We start from the raw sequence: 20,761 nt of genomic DNA, 5'->3' as shown, positions 1-20,761 counted from the left end.
CCCACATACCCTCAGTGTTCAAGGACAAGCATGGAAGAATGTATTTTTTACAACAGTTCACTCTCCTTGGTACAGACATGTTTGGACAAGAAACCCTAAAGTGAAATCTTAATTTTTCTGTTTACATTGACACCATACACTTGTAGAAAAGGTTAAAGGAATATTAACCCCATGATTAAGCAGCTGACATTTCTCTCAGCCATAATGTTTAAAATAATATTGGTGTTAATGAAGAACAAAAATTTAAAGTATTAATTTGATATATATCTTTAATTTAAATAGAAACTGAGCGATGATCAGAGATGGCAAAAATGACAGGCAGGCAGAAGTACAAGAGAAGCACTACAGAGACAAACATTCTGAGTTAGGAATCCATGTGGCTGTTCAGCCATGGGATATATTTTACCACATTCGTGTAAACACCGTATGTCCCAATTGCTGCACACCCCTTACCCCAACTCACAATACCAGTTAAAAACCAGGTGTTCTTGTACTCTGTGACATGGGGTCCACCACTGTCACCTTCACAAGCGTCTCTAGTCCCGTTGAGGTATCCTGCACAGAACATGTTGTCCGTAATGTTGAAATTAGTGTGCCGAACGCATTCTGTTTTATGCATTCTAGGAACCTGCACATGCATGAGCGTCGTTGAAGTCGCCCCACCTTCTAAGAGGCGCCCCCACCCACTGACTGTGGAATATTCGACATAGTGCAGCACTTTGGCAGCAAACCGTTGTGGAGGCAAGCATATGGGCACCACGTAGTCTGTGAAGTTAACAGGTGAAGCTAATTTCAGCAGGGCAATGTCATTGTCAACTGACTTTGAAGAGTATTTTTCATGGATTATCATTTCAGCTACTCTCCTTTCCTGTTCACTTCCGTCTTCCTGATTTATCCTGTGTTCACCTGAAAAAGTTATAAAAGTTATAAAGTAAGAGCCGCCTAGAGTGGTCTTAATCGACTAGATAGGCGGGATATTAAATAAATAAATAAATAAATAAATAAATAAATAAATAAATAAATAAATAAATAAATAAATAAATAAATAAATAAATAAATATCAAATTCCTCAACACCGCAGCACTCAGCAGTGCTTGGAAAAGTTACTTTTTTTGACTATGACTCAATTCTAACTTATGGCAACCCTTTCCATACCAAGAGTGCTCAGGAGTGGTTTGCCATTCCCTTCTTCTGGGGGCAACCTGTGTGTGTGTGTTTAGTCGTTTAGTCGTGTCCGACTCTTCGTGACCCCATGGACCAGAGCACGCCAGGCCCTCCTGTCTTCTACTGCCTCCCGGAGTTGTGTCAGGTTCATGTTGGTTGCTTCGCAGACACTGTCCAGCCATCTCATCCTCGGTCGTCCCCTTCTCCTCTTGCCATCACACCTTCCTAACATCAAGGTTTTTTCCAAGGACTCTTTTCTTCTCATGAGATGGCCAAAGTACTGGAGCCTCAGCTTCAGGATCTGTCCTTCCAGGGAGCACTCAGGGTTGATTTCCTTTAGAACTGATAGGTTTGTTCTCCTTGCAGTCCAGGGGATTCTCAAGAGCCTCCTCCAGCACCACAATTCAAAGGCATCAATTCTTCGGCGGTCTGCTTTCTTTATGGTCCAGCTCTCACTTCCATACATCACGACAGGAAAAACCATAGCTTTGACTATTCGGACTTTTGTTGGCAAGGTGATGTCTCTGCTTTTCAAGATGCTGTCAAGATTTGTCATCGCTTTCCTCCCAAGAAGAAGGCGTCTTTTAATTTCAGGGCTGCTGTCTCCATCTGCAGTGATCATGGAGCCCAGGAAGATAAAATTTGACACTGCCTCCATATCTTCCCCTTCTATTTCCCAGGAGGTGATGGGACCAGTGGCCATGATCTTAGTTTTTTTGATGTTGAGTTTCAGACCGTTTTTTGCACTTTCCTCTTTCACTCTCATTACAAGGTTCTTTAATTCCTCCTCACTTTCTGCCATCAGAGTGGTATCATCTGCATATCGGAGGTTGTTGATATTTCTTCCGGCAATCTTAATTCCGGCTTCGGTTTCTTCCAGTCCAGCCTTCCGCATGATGTATTCTGCATATAAGTTAAATAAGCTGGGGGACAATATACAGCCTTGCCGTACTCCTTTCCCAATTTTGAACCACTCAGTTGTTCCATGACCAGTTCTAACTGTTGCTTCCTGTCCCACATATAGGTTTCTCAGGAGATGGATAAGGTGGTCAGGCACTCCCATTTCTTTAAGAACTTGCCATAGTTTGCTGTGGTCCACACAGTCAAAGGCTTTCGCATAGTCAATGAAGCAGAAGTAGATATTTTTCTGGAACTCTCTGGCTTTCTCCATAATCCAGCGCAAGTTAGCAATTTGGTCTCGAGTTCCTCTGCCTCTTCGGAATCCAGCTTGTACTTCTGGGAGTTCTCGGTCCACATACTGCTGAAGCCTACCTTGCAGGATTTTGAGCATAACCTTGCTAGCGTGTGAAATGAGTGCAACTGTACGGTAGTTGGAGCATTCTTTGGCACTGCCTTTCTTTGGGATTGGGATGTAGACTGATCTTTTCCAATCCTCTGGCCACTGTTGAGTTTTCCAAACTTGCTGGCATATTGAATGTAGCACCTTAACAGCATCATCTTTCAAGATTTTAAATAGTTCAACTGGAATGCCATCACCTCCACTGGCCTTGTTGTTAGCCAGGCTTTCTAAGGCCCACTTGACTTCGCTCTCCAGGATGTCTGGCTCAAGGTCAGCAACTACATTGTCTGGGTTGTACGGGATATCCACATCTTTCTGATATAATTCCTCTGTGTATTCTTGCCACCTCTTCTTGACGTCTTCTGCTTCTGTTAGGTCCCTCCCATTTTTGTCTTTTATCATGTTCATCTTTGCGCAAAATGTTCCTCTAATATCTCCAATTTTCCTGAACAGATCTCTGGTCTTTCCTTTTCTGTTATCTTCCTCTATTTCTTTGCATTGTTCATTTAAGAAGGCCCTCTTGTCTCTCCTTGCTATTCTTTGGAAGTCTGCATTCAATTTTCTGTAACTTTCTCTATCTCCCTTGCATTTTGCTTCCCTTCTCCTCTCTGCTATTTCTAAGGCCTCGTTGGACAGCCACTTTGCTTTCTTGCATTTCCTTTTCTTTGGGATGGTTTTCGTTGCTGCCTCCTGGACAATGTTACGAGCCTCTATCCAAAGTTCTTCAGGCACTCTGTCCACCAAATCTAGTTCCTTAAATCTGTTCTTTACTTCCACTGTGTATTCATAAGGGATTTGGTTTAGATTATACCTGAGTGGCCCGGTGGTTTTTCCTACTCTTCAGTCTAAGCTTGAATTTTGCTATGAGAAGCTGATGATCAGAACCGCAGTCAGCTCCAGGTCTTGTTTTTGCTGACTGTATAGAGCTTCTCCATCTTTGGCTGCAGAGAATATAATCAATCTGATTTCGATATTGCCCATCTGGTGATTTCCATGTATAGAGTCGCCTCTTGTGTTGTTGGAAAAGAGTGTTTGTGATGACCAGCTTATTCTCTTGACAAAACTCTATTAGCCTTTGTCCTGCTTCGTTCTGAACTCCAAGGCCAAACTTCCCTGTTGTTCCTTTTATCTCTTGGCTCCCTACTTTAGCATTCCAGTCCCCTAGAATGAGAAGAACATCTTTCTTTGGTGTCAGTTCTAGAAGGTGTTGTAAATCTTCATAGAATTGTTCAATTTCAGTCTCCTCAGCAATGCTGGTTGGTGCATAAACTTGGATTATTGTGATGTTGAATGGTCTGCCTTGGATTCGTATTGACATCATTCTATCATTTTTGAGATTGTATCCCATTACAGCTTTTCCCACTCTTTTGTTGACTATGAGGGCTACTCCATTCCTTCTACGGGATTCTTGCCCACAGTAGTAGATATGATAATCATCTGAGCTGAATTCGCCCATTCCTGTCCATTTTAGTTCACTGATGCCCAGGATGTCGATGTTTATTCTTGCCATCTCCTGTTTGACCACCTCCAGCTTCCCAAGGTTCATAGATCTTACATTCCAGGTTCCTATGCAGTATTTTTCTTTACAGCATTGGACTTTCCTTTCACTTCCAGGCACGTCCACAGCTGAGTGTCCTTTCGGCTTTGGCCCAACCACTTCATTAGCTCTGGAGCTACTTGTACTTGTCCTCCACTCTTCCTCAGTAGCATGTTGGACGCCTTCCGACCTGAGGGGCCCATCTTCCAGCGTCATATCTTTTAGCCTTTTGTTTCTGATCATGGGGCATTCTTGGCAAAGATACTGGAGTGGCTTGCCATTTCCTACTCCAGGTGGATTGCGTTTAGTCGGAACTCTCCACTATGTCCTGTCCGTCTTGGGTGTCCCTGCACGGCATAGCCCATAGCTTCTCTGAGTTACTCAAGCCCCTTCGCCACGACAAGGCAGCAATCCATGAAGGAGGGGGGCAACCTAGGACTGTGCAATTTGCCCAAGGCCACACAGGCTGCCTCTAAGTGTAGGATTGGGGCAGCACAATTTCTTTACATTTTTCTCTCCAAGCCAAACAAAGAAAAAAAGTAAAAGAATCAGCGTTTCTGGTCTGTTTAATTTCCTTTTCATCATTACATCACCACCATGGACAAACCATCATATAAAGTGAACACTTTCCTGATATGGACCAGTTTTAAAGTTAGCAATACACAATAATGGCAGGAACTCACCCGCTAGGCATGATTATCATAACTGGATTTACATTGCAGGGAACAGTATCTGTGAAGTGGGTTTCTAACTGAGCAGGCGGAAAAATCTGCTAAGCTATGTGAAAATGCTCAGAAGCTACAAAAACGTCTTTCACAATGTGGTTTTGACATAATAATGCCTATGATCTCAACTTTAAAAAAAGTTTTTCCAGGGTTATTTGTGACATGTGGCCACCTACAGTATGTGGGTTGAGCCCTATGTTGGTTTAACACAGAAGAGCAAGGATTCTTTCTCTTGCTCAGTTGCACAGAGTTTCAGAAAGTGGGCCAGACTCTACTCACCCAATCGTATCCTGAGCGCCTTTTTGCGTACGAGGTCTAAGCAGTGGGCCGCGGTAGCTACCCAAGATGGAGCAAGCAGAACACCTCCACATCTTTTCTTCGTACCATCTATTATAAGAGCCTAAAATATAGCAGAAATCACCACAAAGAGTACGATTTACTTAACAGTAGTAAAGGCCTGCAGATAACCTCCATCTAATGCATTCGTAGAATTAAATGGTGAAGTGTTTTGTACCTAGTTTTCACACTGAGGTAATCTGGGGTGGTGTGTGATTTTTAATTAATAAACCAACACGGTCCTCTAAGACATATTGTAAGATGTGTGATGCAACATTACTGATGAAGAAAAGTTTCAGTGGAGGGGGAGCTTCTTAGTCTCCAAAAAAAGTGAAGGGGGGCATTGCAGAAATGTATAATATTATGCAGGATGTAGATGATGCAGCTAGAGAAAATGTTCTCCTTCTATCAGGATGCTAGATCCTCAGCATCCAATGAGGCTGAATGGCCAGTGGAAAAGGAACCAGTAAAAGGAACTATGATGTCAATTTGTTGCATACTCAAACTACGAAATTTAAGGCTGGCTTTGAACCAAGAATTGACACTGAGTGTGACTACATGGTTGAATACCATGGGATTTGCTTTGCTTATAAAACAGATGAATTTGAAGTATTTTTATTGACCACACAGTACAAAGGCCACTTTGAATTGGGCCAACCCTTTTTGCTTCCAAAATGGTTCCCCACCACTTGTATTTTCTCAAGCCAGAATGATTTTAAAGGACTTTCCCCCTTTTGTTTAGCGGTGATACACTCCTGTAAAGATGCGGGTGTTTCTGCATGTGGCATTTTGATGAGGTTGGTGGTTGGCAATGTTCAGGCCAAGGCAAGGGGACATGAAAAAGCAAAGCACCATGATTTTATCATGGGGGACCTAGTGCTACTCCTAAATCCTGTTCAACACAGTGAACTTCAAAGGCCCTTTTGCTGTGAAGCAAAAGCTTAGTGCTGTTAATCACTTAATTGACATTTCTGAAAGTGAACTTTAAAAGTTTTTAATAGCAATAGTTGAAATCCATATGTGCCTAGAGATAATTCCTGCGTGCATTTCTTGAGAGTAAGGGGGGGAGTAACTGATGGAAGGGGAAGGTAGTGATCTTGTTATAGAATAATTCTGATGTGTGAATTCTGATGTACTTTGCAAAATTACTGTTCAGATTTTTGTTAAGTATATTTTCATGTTATTGTTCCATAGAAAAGTTTTTGACAAGTGTAGTAGTCTGAAGTTTTAAATGAGAAAGTGGCTTCGCAGCAGACCATAAAAGAATTGGCAGAGGTGGGACCAGAAGAAAGAAGGATCAGCAGAGGTGGGACCAGAGGAAAGAAGGAAAGAAGAGGGCTGTGGGATAGAATGAGACTTGCATTGCATCTAGTATGAAGGGCAAACTCCTGATCCAATCCACAGCCCGTGTGAACACTGACTGGGATTTCAAATGTAATACAAATTTCAAATCAAATCCAGTGTGGTTATAATTAAACTATGGAATTAGCCTCCACAAGACCTGGTGATAGCTACCAATGTATACAGCTTTGAAAGAGGATAATGGCTACAAGAACACAAGCAGTTAATTTTTGAATGCAGCTACTGTAAAACATGAATGGGTGCTGCTGACTTCCTGCTTGGCTTGTGGGTTTCCCAGCAAAAATAGCATAGCTACCTGGGAACGAGAGTAGTATATTGTAGACCCAGGCAAGAGGACCTGTCCAGTGCCTCCCATCTGTCAATAAATATGCAATCCTTAATATTTAAGGATTTCAAGGGGAAATTGTGCATAAATGAAAGGTTACAGCTTTGACTGATTACAATAGAATAAATTTGGTGCAGTGGGAGGAATGGATCCCTACATTGGGTGGCCCACCTACCAGCCAACACACCCCTTTACCTCCCCATGCCAGGTAACTAAAGATTGGAACCAGAGCTGAGGATTCCCCAGAGTGCATAACCACTTCAGCACCCATGAGGGGGATGAAGTGGTCCATCTTGATCTCTTACATTGTTCCATTGGGTTATGTCAACGGGAAAATTATATCCAAAGGCAAGGAGGCAGTACAGAATCTACTAACAGCTGCCAGTACAGTGACAGTAAAGAAATGGAAAGAAGATAAATATTTTAATTAATGAAGTGGCTGATGATTTCCAAAAAATGATGGGAATACCCAGGTTAACCAGCTGCCTGACTGAAAGATAACAAGCAGCAATTTTTAAATCATAATGGGAACCTTCTGTAACCTTTTTGAATGGAAGATACAGACTGAAGACGAATAGGTACAGAGAGTGTTCCAAAATGAATTGAATATACTTAAATGTTCAGGGAAACTAAGTTTTCATTAGCTGAAGGCAGGAAGGATATAGTCACAGAAGTACTGCCAAGTGCAAATGTCTCTAGGCAACATAGACTGTATTTCCAATTAATAAAAAACTTGTAGAAAAACAAAACAGGAAATAAAAATGTGGAACCTTTAAGTTCTATTGTGAAAACAGCATGAAGTCTTAATTTGTTTAATAATTATTGCATGGATAAAAAGTAGCCTTTAGACATTTTGGAGTCACTTTTCATAGCAAACTGAAGTGTGTATTTGACACGGGACATTTTTCTTTTATCTTTTTGATATTACTTCTGTGAATTTATATTGACAAAAGCAAGAAAAGAAAAGAAAAGAAAAGGCACTTACTTGCCATGGGCATTCACCTGGAGGACAGGTATAACCACCTACAATCCTTCCCTGGCGGGTCGGCTGTTTTTTTGCCAAAATGGGTATTTTCCCACAAGGGTAATCAACTATAATAAAATGTAGCCAGTTTATGTATGAAATATGATACAAATCAGATATAAAGGAAATGCAATACAAGACTGATAACAATTTGGACTATATCCCAAAGCAGCAATAAAATATATTTTGAAACAAATGGATGAGCTTTTTGGGGCACAATATAATGATCATTTTTCAAAGTCCATTTTTTCAGCCTTCTCTGATTAAGCAACTGCACAGAAGCAAAACCTCCTTCTGAGTCACCAATGTTGATTCACTATTGTGGCGTTTGCCCTTGTGGCCCCTCACAAAGGCTCGCACGTTTTCTTCTTTGCTGTCACCAGTGGATTGCTTCAATCCACAATTTAAATGACGTATGTCAGAACACTTGTCTTGTGAACAGAAACAGAACTTATTTATTGAAGTGAAGCAGATTGAATAATAACCGATGTTTCTCAGATACACATTATACATAAGCAATTCATCAACAGTTCTCTCAGTACATACTTCTTTTCTCTTGGGATATCATTGCCACCTTCTCTACCTATTCTCCTAATCATCTCTATCTCTCTGATTAACCCTATCTATCTCAGTATCCATTCCCCCTCTCTCTGACTAACCAGCTCTATCTCTATCTGTATCTCATCCCAATCTCTATCTGACTCCTCCTCCCTCCAAGCCTCATGTAGCTGCTGACTCCACCTCTCCAGCCCTCTCATAGGTTCATGCAAATCAGCCTATGAATATGAATGAAATGAGTGATGTGGGCGGTCGCCAGAGCTATATTCTTTAACCCTCCACCAACAGAACTGTTCAAACACGCTTAACAGCCCTTTGAAAAATAACAGTACATCTTGCATCTTACTCTTCCACAACTTTCTTAGGTAGTCCTAACCTGTGAAGCCATGGGTTGCCATATGACATTTTGCAGTACATTTAGTAAAATAAATAAATATTTTTACTTTTACGGCTTTTGGGAGTGATTCTTTTACTTTTGGAGTGACTGGGCAACTGGGAGACTATAGCTGGAATGCTATTAGTGCTTATGTAAGGTTTGTATAACCTGCCAGGCTTAATTACAGTAAATGGACAAGGTGCTGGGTGTGTCTTGATTATGTACCTGGTCCTGCATCAAGTTGCACACCTAAGATACATTCTGGCATGTTGTTGTTTAGTACAGTAAGTTATGTAAACCTCATGCAACCTCTCATAATGTTTCGGTCAAAATGACCATGGACAAGGCTGTTTACTGTTATTACCTCCATGTCACAACTATAAATGCTGAGCTCAAAACCTGTTCTTTATGTTATAAGAAATAAGTGTAGAGTCTGAAACTACAATATTTTATCTATTTCCACAGAGGAAAAGTAATCATTTTCCGTAACATCACCACAATGGTATCAAGGGTCAATAGGTTGTAAAAAAAAACCTTTAAAAAAAACACCGTTAGAACTCCAAAAAAAGATACAGTGGTGCCTTGCTTAACGAGCGCACCGTATAACAATGAAATCGCATAGCGATCCGTTTTTTCGGATTGCTAATGCGATCGCTCAACGTTTTTTAAATGGGGAAAAATTCGCTTTGCGAAGACCGGCAAGCGTTTCGCTTACCGATCTTCGCAAAACGAACCCCGACGATCAGCTGTTCGGCGGCCAAAATGGCCGCCGGAAGCCGGGAAATGGCCCAAAATGGCCGCGTGCAGCGTTTTCGCGCCCTCGTTAAGCGAGGCGAGGGCGCGAAAATGGCTGCCGGCCATCCTGAAGCTTCGCTGAACGGTGAGTATTTGGCCCATTTGGAACGCATTAAACATTCAGCGATGCTTCAGCATAGCGAAGGTTAATCCGGAACGGATTAACCTCGCTATGCGAGGCACCACTGTATGCATTTCTACTCCCATGTTGAGGTGTTGAGCAACACACTCCTCCTTTGAACTGCATGAATCTGAGCAGCACAATTTTAGTTGTACACGTTTTTAAATAAATAAATAAATAGACAGACAGACAGACAGACAGATAGATAGATAAATAAATAAATATTCAATGAATATTGTGCTGCTATTCAGCTCCAGGAAGTGGCCAGAGAAAGGTGGGTCTTGGTGGTGGCTTGGCCAGCTCTCTCTCCAGTCAGGGTGGCTTCATGCAGGCCAGGAGGTTTTGAGGGCATAAGAATTATACATGGATTCTAAACTACATGGGGGAGTAGTTGAAGGTGGTGTGCTGGCTAATAAAAAGAGAAAGTGGCTATAGCTTAGCAATATATGACTTTCTTTATAGGCAGAAGTTTCAGTCCAGGGCAAAGAAAGAGCTGTGTTTAAAACCCAGTCACTGAAAAAAAGAACAAATACTGATAGACTGAGGAACCCAGGAATCTGGCACTAGTCAGATTCATTCCAATACAAAGCCCACAAGGTAAAAGGTAAAGGTTCCTCTTGACAATTTTTGTCCAGTCGTGTTCGACTCTAGGGGGCGGTGCTCATCCCCGTTTCCAAGCCGTAGAGCCAGCGTTTGTCCGAAGACAATCTTTCCGTGGTAACATGGCCAGTGTGATTTAGACACGGAACGCTGTTTACCTTCCCACCGAGGTGGTCCCTATTTATCTACTCGCATTTGCATGTTTTCGAACCACTAGGTTGGCGGGAGCTGGGACAGGCGACGGGAGCTCACTCCGTTGCGTGGATTCGATCTTACGACTGCTGGTCTTCTGACCCTGCAGCACAGGCTTCTGCGGTTTAGCCCACAGCGCCACCATGTCCCACAAAGCCCACAAACCAGAGGTTAAATCCTGACAAATGGTTGCTGCACTGTTATTTAAAACCCTATGAGCAGTATTTCAGTAGAGGAACTGATAAAAAGGCAGCAGATACATAACAAAGAGATATCCCAGTGAAGCATTTTTGAACAAGTAGTGCTATTTTCCTATGAATGAGGAGAGTTTACTATCTTACTATCTTATTGAGTTAAAATTAACAGATTATGATGATGATGTTTATGTTCTTTATATTTATTATGCTTATTATTTAACCCAAAAACAATAGAATGTTCCTTGCAATACACTGGTTTAGTGATGTGCTCATTTTACTTGAAATTAATTGGAAGTTGTTTATTATTGTTGTTGTTGTTGTTGTTGTTATTTCTTTCTGTCTGTTAGCATCTATGAGAAGGGGAATGTTCCCTGGAATACATTGGTTCTTACCTTCTGGGATGCACGACACGTCGTCGCTTGCGAGCCTGTACCCCTCTGCACAAGAGCACTGGCGTAATGTAGTTGGGCTGTCTACACAGTACTGTTCACATTCGCCATTTTTATAAAAGCACTTTAGTTTGGTTTCTGGACCTAAAAATAAGAGATTTTTTTAAAACAAAAAGTAAATTAACGTCATGTTATTTTGTACACATGCTTGCAATATTGGTTGTCCCTGTGCAGATGCACAAAACGTCACTGTTCAACAAAGAACATGACTTTGGAACAGAGGTTGGAACATTAGATTTTAAAATAATTTATTTAATTTGTTAAATTAGCATTATCATGTAAATCACCCCAGCTTTAGCTTGCTCTGAGGCTTTGATTTTTGTTTTTGCTCTAAAACGGCATTATTTTTAATACATTATTCATGGAAGACTGAAGATTCTCTCTCTCTCTCTCTCTCTCTCTCTCTCTCTCTCTGTGTGTGTGTGTGTGTGTGTGTGTGTGTGTGTGTGTGTGTGTGTGTGTGTGTGTGTGTGTGTAGTTGTTGGACAGTTATCTTGAACAGATATGAGTGTAATAGAATTTGGTTGCTCTGATCTTAGGTGCTGCTTGAGATGAGGTAGGCAAGCTCAGAGTCATTTTCTAACCGGACCTATACTTTTCACCAAAGCCTCTTATAGTATTATGATAAACATAACTGTGTGTCGTCAGTTGGCTCTTTGTACAGCAATAGTTCTCAGTCTTGGGGCTTCTGATGGTTTTGTAATATAACTGCCCAACATCCTGAGAAATATCATAGATTCTTGCCTATGTTAACTAACACTTCCAGGTCTTGTTGTCTGAATACATTTATGGGGCAAAGATTGAGTCATGCAGTATAAACTTTCTTTTGAAAAAGGAATATGAGAGGTGGAGTGGCAAACTGTGTGCCAGCCCAATGAATCATGGACGTTGAAGAAATGCACCTGACTCTCCAAAACACCTGCTTAAAAAGTGTTTAGTAGTGGACCATTCAGGCCAAACTACATGTTACTCTTATTAAATAGTATGCAGCTACTTCTTGATTTTTACTTAATTACAAGAAAGTACTGGGGAAGTGTCAATTGTTATCAGGCCTATAGGACTCAGGGAGAGGATGTGTATTCCTCTCCTCCAGAGTCATGACCCTCCCTCCCTAGTTGAGGTGCAAGAGTTAGTAAGAAATCTCCCACTGGCATCAATGGGAACATTTTTACTATGCCCTACATAAGAGTATGATTTTGATGGCAGTTGCAACTGAATAACTCTCCCCTCCTCGTGTATAACTGGCCAAATAATTACTTTCACTTGGCCCTGTAAGTAACTGAAGGAAAGGGGAGATATTGCTACTCACCATTCATTAAGCACAAGGTGACATTTGACTTTTGTTATTGCAACTATGCAGTATTAAGTGTTGTGGAGTTCATTGTCTCAGGACAGTGTGTTGAGCGATGGTGAGACTCTCCTGAGAAATGTGAGAGGAGGAACAATGCAACATTGATACGCTGTTTTGCTTCTCATATGTCGCTTAATAAATAATGTGACAAGCTTGCATGTCTGTCATTTTGTAGTGTAGGAGACAACATTGTCTCCTGTGAATCAGGCAACTGAAGATACCACAGTGTCCAAAACTATGGAGAAGGCTTTTAGGGATAGGAAGTTGCAAAGGTGATGATAAAATCTATTTGCCTTGCATTACTTGAAGGGCTATAAAGACAGGTGGTGTGAGTCACTCACTGACTGTATTGTTAGAGATGAGGAGACATTTGCAAGATATTTGTGCTGTAAGGCTGCCTCAGTATTCTCACATGCGTGATGAAATTAGCATGGAAAAACTGGATAAGATATTGCTAAGGAAGACCAGCAGGACTTGCTAAACATTTCTGTTCAGTGTCTCTATCAGCTGAGTTCCACTCCTCCATCTCTCCAGGCTTTCCTCTGCTATAGCCATTCTGTGGTCATTGAGTATGCTCAGTATTCAGTGGCTTGTTTGTGATTCTCTTGGTTCTTTTCTTTTCTCTTTTTTAATTTAATTTTATTTATATTTCTAAAGAATGAAAAGACAACCCACTATATTACAAATAACAAATGCAAAGCTATTCCCCACAATTCTCCAAATCACATTTATACCATTCCCCGTCACCTTTTAAAGAAATATCGACCAACAATCTGATTTTTTTTTCAAACCACATGTCTCAAAGTCTATTTTGTCGGCATATTTTAATAATGGCTTCCAATTTTCAGTGAATTTACTGTGGCTTATTTCTCCTCTATGTAATCTAACTTTATTAGTCATTTTTTCCATCAGCATTGTATGCTGTATTTTACTCGTGAATGCTTGCAATGAGAGATCTTAGGCTTTTTTTCCAATTTCTAGCGATTTCAAATCTTGCGGTACCTATAAGATTTGCAATTGGATTGTTTTTTTCCCTAGAAAAAGAATAAATATGTAATTCTGCAAATCTCGGAATGCCTCCCCCCAAAAAACTCCCCAGTGATATCTCTGTTTATTGTTGGTTCTGCATTGGTCACTGTCCAGAGTTTGCTGCATTGGGAAGAGTAATGGAGGTCCGTGTACCATGCACAGATCAGGGCATGATAACACACTGTGTATGTTGTGCTTGAGGACCATCTCTAAAACTACATGGATGTTTCTTCTTACATGGGGATTATAACCCAATCCATGTATACAATCCTCAGATACTTAAACCAAGATACCCGTAATGTTAAAAAACTCATCAGAATCTCTGACACCAAATAAGTCAAAAGTCTAAATTTAATATAACCATGATGTTATTAAAATTTGTAACAGTTCACCTATTTCACAGTGTCTGCCTTCATGGTATCTAGGACAAATGCAAATATAGTTTTGATACTCGTCAATACATGTCCCCCCATTCTGGCAAGGGTTGGAGTCGCACTGATTAGGATCTGGGGGAAAACAAACAAACAACACAGACGCAATGTGAGTACAAATGTAATAAAGCCTTTTCCTAATAAGGTTTGCTGAGTTGTATTGACATGAATCCGCTTACCTATGTAATAGGTCCAGAACTCCATCTGAGCAGAAAGGGACAGGGATAGGGGGAAAAGAAGAAATAAAACATGTAAACATGAACAGCCATCCTTGACGCAGTTAAAATTAGCACCTACAAGTAGTCATTCCCAGCATGATGTCTTTATGGCATTTTTGACTTCAACCGCTACGCGTGTTCCTGAGAATCCTTGTTGGAGCAGATAGAATTGCAGCTCAAGACATTTTAGGGGAATGTACCTTCTGGAAATTGAACTAGAAACATAGTTTTTTTTTCCTTTTTAAAAGAAAATACAAACCAATATCGGTACACCGGCAACTTGGGACTTGACTCTGGGGGTTTGGGGGAGGGGGCTCAGGACTTGACTTGTGACTTGGACCCATTTATCTGAGTCATGTTGTTGAGTCCCTATGCTAGGCCAGTGCATGTGTGGGTGGAGGTAGGAGGCCTACTTCCCTTCCCAGAGCCATCCTGCTGTCTATGTGGGTGCACTGGGCTATCAGCTACATTGAGGGGTGGGCCAATGACTTGAGATTCAAACTCAAGGCTTAGGACTCGGGCCCGAAAGTTTGAATCTGTTGTGTTGCATGTTGTGTGGATACTATGAGCTTTAGACGGGGTTCTGGGATTTAGGGATTGTTATGGAGGGTGTGTGTGTGTGTTTGGACTCAGGCCCCAGGACTTGCCAACATCTCTAATGAGAGGGAAAGTATTAATCATAAATTACATATCCTAATGTGATGGTAAGCTATGATTTGGCACCAAAATGGAAGTCTAGAAGGTGCAGAGGGAGAGGGAGTGATACAAACCCAAAGGCATTGTTCAGCATTGCATCTGAATTAGGTTATTGTCTCAGACATTTCCTATTTTGGAATGTTGAGAAAGTTGGAGGAAATTTGTACTTCATGTTTGTCAAATTCATAAGTTGTTCATAAGTTTAGTAATTTAACATTTTTTAAAAAAAAATCAAAGTTATGTAAATTAGAAGGCACAAGAAATTCAGTATTTAATTCTTTTTTGAATTAGATGCAGAATCAGCACCTATTGTATGGGACAGCCAGCTGCAAAAGCCAATTGGTTAATGGGGGCTAAAAAGTCCTAAGCAAAGGCTTGCATTTGAATGAGGCAGAAGAAATAATGAGGGCCTGGTAACTCCCTAGCCTATGAGCCGTAAAACCCCAGTGCAATTAACAGAGCATTCTGAGCTTTGAGCACGTCCAACCAAAAAAGATGATTTTCCTATATGGCCCATATAGACCCATGCACTGCACGTCAAAAGGACAGCCCCACTTCTGGTTGCCAGTATTCCAGGTGTTTTTCTTGCAGGTGGTTACCAAGGCTTCTGTTTCCCCCAAAGTGCATATATGGCACCTGCTCCTTCAGCTGGAGCCTGGCTTCATGTGTATCATTGACATATATTGTTATAGTTTAGAACATAAACAGAAAAATAGATTAGTGCTTGGAATTGCCACCCAATTAAGAGCATAAAGTCCTAAGTTGTTTTTAGAGTGCATTTTTTTGCTGCAGGAAGCTATATAAACTGCATTAAACTACGGCATAATGAGCAGTCTGACAGACACATCTTATGAATTTGGTGTTACAGATGTGGTGGACAGGGGTTTTTGAACTTGTGTGAAACTGTGCTTTTGCGGACTTCCCAAATCCTCAGTGATTTAATGGGGCTGGTCCAGGCGCCATCACTTCTTGGCCTTTTGGCTAAGATCAAGTGTAAATTCCGTTTTTATCAGTTCAATATGTTTAGGTTTTATATTAAAAAAACCAGTATGATTTCACCTGAGTAGAGGCAGATAAACTTTGAGTAGCGGCATATCATACTGCATGATTTTTTATAAAGGGTATTTTGAAAGGACTGGAGGAAGAAACAGTATCTTTTGGCACCTGGTTGGTGTCACTTCTGCCATCTACTCTTACTTCCTGCTCCAGTGCAGGATGTTCTGTTTGGTCGCTCACTGGTTCTAACCTTATGATCTTGAGGTTCTACAGAATCATGGTTTTCTGGTTTGGAATTAATTACAATTTTGTGGTGATTTTAAAGGGAGAGATGGGAGTAAACAAGAGAAATAGGAGGGAACACAAGCCTTTTGTTTATTTAGTGATAGACCATGTGAACAGTTTGACTATTTCACTGATTAACAGCTCCTGCCTTTTTGTTCTTAGTTTTAACACATTAACATTTTTCTTGAACTCTCATCTCTGACTCATGTACCACAATAGACTAGCAAGTAGTACCATTGTCCCATTACTGTGTCTGACGGGGTGTTATGAGCCACATTGCCATGGAGCTGACTTACATCCGATTTGTTACCAGCTATTATACTCGTACCCAGCACAGAACTGGGCAACCCTCTTTGGAATGGAAAGAGACAAGTAAAAACCGAACACCACGATTCAGTGGGTGGCAATTATTCTACCACTTCAGCTTACTTACAGTTCTTTTCTTATCTTTGAAGATTTCTCTTGCTTCTTCAAATGAACACTTCTCTTCTAGACACTCACGCTCCAACGACCCTGACTTAATTTCTTCAAAGAAAGAATTGGCTCTCTTTTTCCTTTGTAGCACATTACTTGCTTCCTCTTGCCTTATGAAGACTTCGAAAAAAACAACTGCATTTATTGGCTGGCTGTATTTTTCAAACAGAATCCAGAACACAAATGAAGAAAATATTGCTTATATTACCTTATTTACTCTCTCTCTCTCTCTCTCTGTCTGTGTGTGTGTGTGTGTGTGTGTGTGTGTGTGTGTGTGTGTGTGTGTGTGTGTGTGAGAGAGAGAGAGAGAGAGAGAGAGAGAGAGAGAGAGAGAGAGAGAGTTTGTTAACAGTTTGTTATATCCAGTTTGTTAACAGCTATTATATCCAGTGCAGAAATGGCAGCTCTTGTTGAAATTTCTTTTAGCACCATACTTTCCCCCATTCCATGCCACATATTTTCCAGACTTCCAACTATTACAAGAGATTTCAATGCAGTTTACAGTGCAGCACTGCCGACTGTTCAAGAAACACATCTTCAAATATCATCTCTGGATTTACAGGTTTACTGAGTATGTCTTCATATCTGATCTACTGCTACTTAAAGGTGTGTTAATACGCTCCATGTGAGCATTCAATATTTTATTTCAGGTTTGTCTTTTCCATATTGGTGTTTACCTAGAGTACTTACTTTCTGGTGCAGATAGAGTTTCATTTAATTTCTAATTAGAGCCTCATCTATTTTCACCTCCTTCTAATTTCATCTAACAGGAAAATGCTTACATGAACCTTATATTTCCAAAAATCTATCCCACTCACTTTTAACACATATGCCTGACGAAGAGTATAAATTTTGGAACACTAAGCACAGCTGTTTGGTCCCATAAGGTCAATATTATTCTTGCTTTATTCAAATATAATTTAAAGTGAGTAACTAAATTCTAATTGAAATTCAACAAAAAGTGCATGAAATAATTGTTGTTTTGTTTTGTTTTGATTTGTTTTGTGTGGGTAATTTTCTATCTTCTCAACAGAGAATAACATTTAAGACTTAAAAACAGTAAGAGGATTACAACTACCATATAAATTAATATGAGATAAATGTTATGACTGAACAATGGAATAAACAGACACACGGATCATTTATTGATCCATGGGAAAAATTTCCAACCTATCCACTATTAATTTACCAGATGGAAAGAACCACTTTTACATATATGTGCACCCATGTTGCCTACCATTTCATTTTTTCAATGAGTTCTTTAAATCTTGTCCCCAAATGGGCAGTTTTCAGTAGCATAAGGGAAAATACTAAGAAATGTAAAAGTTAAACTGTGGAAGTAACAGAAATATTCAAATTATATTCAAATATGTATAGGAAGACACAGTCTTGAGTTTACAAGAGCAGAGTAGGGCTGTTGAGGAAATGATAGGACAATCTGGAGATTTCTCATTCACAAATCAGCAGTGGCGTGATGGGACATAACAACAAACACATATGTATAGGACATAATTGTTTAGATTTGTTCTTTCATAGTACTATCTTACAGCATCAATTGAAAACACAGCACCAAAAAGAAGAAAACTGGGAGGAACAATGAATAGTTGTCTGATTAATTCTTATTTCAATTTAATTGTTTGACATTTCACAGCAGATCAATTAATGATGCGGGGGGGGCGGCAGAATGCGTACAATTAACCTTAGCTATAGACTTTTCTAACTCCTTTCTGTAAGCAAATCCTTTTATCATACAAAAAGAATTCTTGGAAATTGCTCTAGAGGTTTTGTTTTTAAAAAAAGAAACCAGAATAAAATAAAACCATTTAAAATATATTATAGTAATATATTAATAGATACATTATGACAATTTCATGAGTCGTACCTGCAGCCAGTGAAAAAGGGTATATTAGCAAAAGGCAGAAAAACAGAATGCTGAAGTGACGGGAAACCATGATGAAACCAAAAAGCTGTTTCCAAACCGTGTTCTGATATTTCAGCACAAACTATGTGACCAAAGTTCCCTGTTCCAGTTGCTTCAGTGGGAGGAGGGGTGCAGAGATACTAGAAGAGGAAGAACCGAGGCCATTAACAGAAAGCACACCTAATAGCCTGCCTAATAAAGCAGAGTATTTAATTTAATAAGGCCAATCAGAGTTCAGATCCCAGTAAAATATTAAATAAAAGACCAGGTAAAAACAACCTAAACTGGGAAGATATGAATCATAACACTCTAGAGTGGCCACTTAAAATATCTGAGAAAAAAAAAGAGATAGGTTAACTTGATCCTTTACTTACTGATGAAAGGATAACAAGGTGGAAGCTAACTAGGGTGCCATGTTAACTAGGGTGCCAAAGCTGAGGTGCTGCTATTGATAAGGATGTGCTCAGGTAGGCTGTCCACGATATCCCATCAACAGGACACAGAGACTTATCAATTCCTAAGCCGGCGACCCCACCATCTTGACTGTTTTTATTAAATGTCACTGTTTCTGTGTTGTATTTTAGTTTATAATGTCTCTGTTTGCAATGTTTAGTACACTTTAGGTTTTTTTCATATTATTTTAATGTGTATTTAATTTAATTTATTGTTGTTGATTATTGTTCTTATTTTTTGTTGTGAATCATTCAGAGTGGCCTTGGTAGCCAGATGGGCAGCATGCAAATCAAATCAAATCAAATCAAATCAAATCAAATCAAATCAAATCAAATCAAATCAAATCAAATCAAATCAAATCAAATCAAATCATCAAGAAATAAAGTGTCTGCAACAATCCTACTTCAGACATTGGGGAAAGGGGCTAATACACGTTCAGCTAGCAAATACAAAGATCTATTCATTACATTTGAAATGTATTCATATCCTGAAGGCAGAGTAAAAAACTGATTCATTGTAGACACCTCTTCGGTACAAATACGTAACACAGACATTTGTGGGGTTGTTTCTTTCCCCTCCTGGAACTTGCAAACAATATTTCAGAACAAACAGATCCAATGGAAAACAAAAAGTACAGAACAGATGAAACATCATGACAGTACCAGTGAAGAAAGAGTTGTTCAGATCTCTGTAACAGCAGCTTGTCTTTCTGGGCGTCTCCTTCCAGTGTGAATTCTATGCATAAAGACAATCTGTGCGTTTGCAGAAGTGGTTTGGAATATGTGTTTTACCATACTTTAGGGTGGTGATTCTCAACCAATGAGGCATCCCTCAGGAAGAAGCATATCAGTTTCAGTAGAGGCATGTGCAGTGTAAAAAATCATATTTAATATTATGATTTTTGTTTGACAAAGAGGAGAAAATAATTGTATCCATTGCTTTCCTAGTACATTGCTCCTTACATCATTCTGTGATGCATAGCACTGTACCTATTTCCAGACTTGAACATTATTTGATTTATTTTAAGTTTCACTATTTCAAAATTGCAGACAAAATTATTGGGGAAGGCAGATTTTACAAGGGTATGAGATTTTTGTTAAGCCAAAGGGGAGAGAGCTTGAAAAGTTTGAGGGAAAAAAATCACTTTTGTGAGTTCATTTGTCTCCATTCTTTCAGAAAATATGCTAATTTTGTCAGAGCTTGGACTTTTAATTTTTTTAAATTGAGTCCAAGTTAATTTTACAGAATTGAGTAAAAGTCAGTCACAGAATCTCACAGAACAGCCATGGGTAAGGAACGAATAAGCCATACAGCAAGACTTTTTAAAATAGTAGTCTATTTTGAGGAGGGGATTGCAGTCCACTGCACGTAGTAAATGTCTTGGACCAGCACTGGTGACCAATGCTCAAATCCATACTTACAAGAAGACCTATTTTCATAGTACTAGCAGAGATGCTTAAAATATGGAATTTTTCTACCTTTGGGTAGAAGAACAACATGCAATTTGGATGCAGGCCTGAAGGAAGCAGCCTGCAGCCTGAAGAATCTCTGGCAGGAGTTCTCAGTTCATGAGAGAAGTCTAATTTGAAAGCATAGGTCCCACCGCATCTATACTTTCCAAAAACTTTCCTTACACACGTTTAAGTAGAAGGCAGAACGCAAAGGACCGAGAAGTGCTAGCCACCTTCTTTGCCTTCTTGCAAAAGGAAAACAGTGCTCAACCCCATGCAGGTAGAATAAAGGAGGCTGCTGCCCAACATAAGTAAGGGGATAGCGTAACTATTTAAATACAACAAATCTACTTAAATGAATGCAAGCCTGCAGGGCCAGGTGAGCTGAACTCCAA

At 40.0% G+C, this 20,761-nt stretch overlaps 1 protein-coding gene and 1 pseudogene across 1 annotated transcript; one reads left to right on the top strand and one right to left on the bottom strand.

Annotated features, from left to right (window-relative positions):
* Positions 1–251: 251 nt before the first annotated feature.
* F7 (coagulation factor VII) lies at positions 252–19,685 on the bottom strand. The gene is made up of 9 exons (XM_078391450.1): positions 19,578–19,685; positions 18,424–18,602; positions 16,501–16,661; positions 14,052–14,076; positions 13,834–13,947; positions 11,005–11,145; positions 7,735–7,841; positions 5,006–5,126; positions 252–906 (listed from the first exon to the last, which is right to left on the bottom strand). Exons 2-9 carry the CDS (start codon positions 18,491–18,493, stop codon positions 365–367), a joined length of 1,281 nt encoding a protein of 426 aa, XP_078247576.1. The 5' UTR covers positions 18,494–18,602; positions 19,578–19,685; the 3' UTR covers positions 252–364.
* Positions 15,748–15,868, top strand: LOC140706232 (U2 spliceosomal RNA; annotated as a pseudogene).
* Positions 19,686–20,761: the final 1,076 nt, after the last annotated feature.

Source organism: Pogona vitticeps, chromosome 3 (genome assembly GCF_051106095.1).
Source record: "Pogona vitticeps strain Pit_001003342236 chromosome 3, PviZW2.1, whole genome shotgun sequence".
Taxonomy (NCBI): Eukaryota; Metazoa; Chordata; class Lepidosauria; order Squamata; family Agamidae; genus Pogona; species Pogona vitticeps.
The sequence above is the reverse complement of the archived record's forward strand: the minus strand, read 5'-3'. Positions and strand labels throughout refer to the sequence as shown.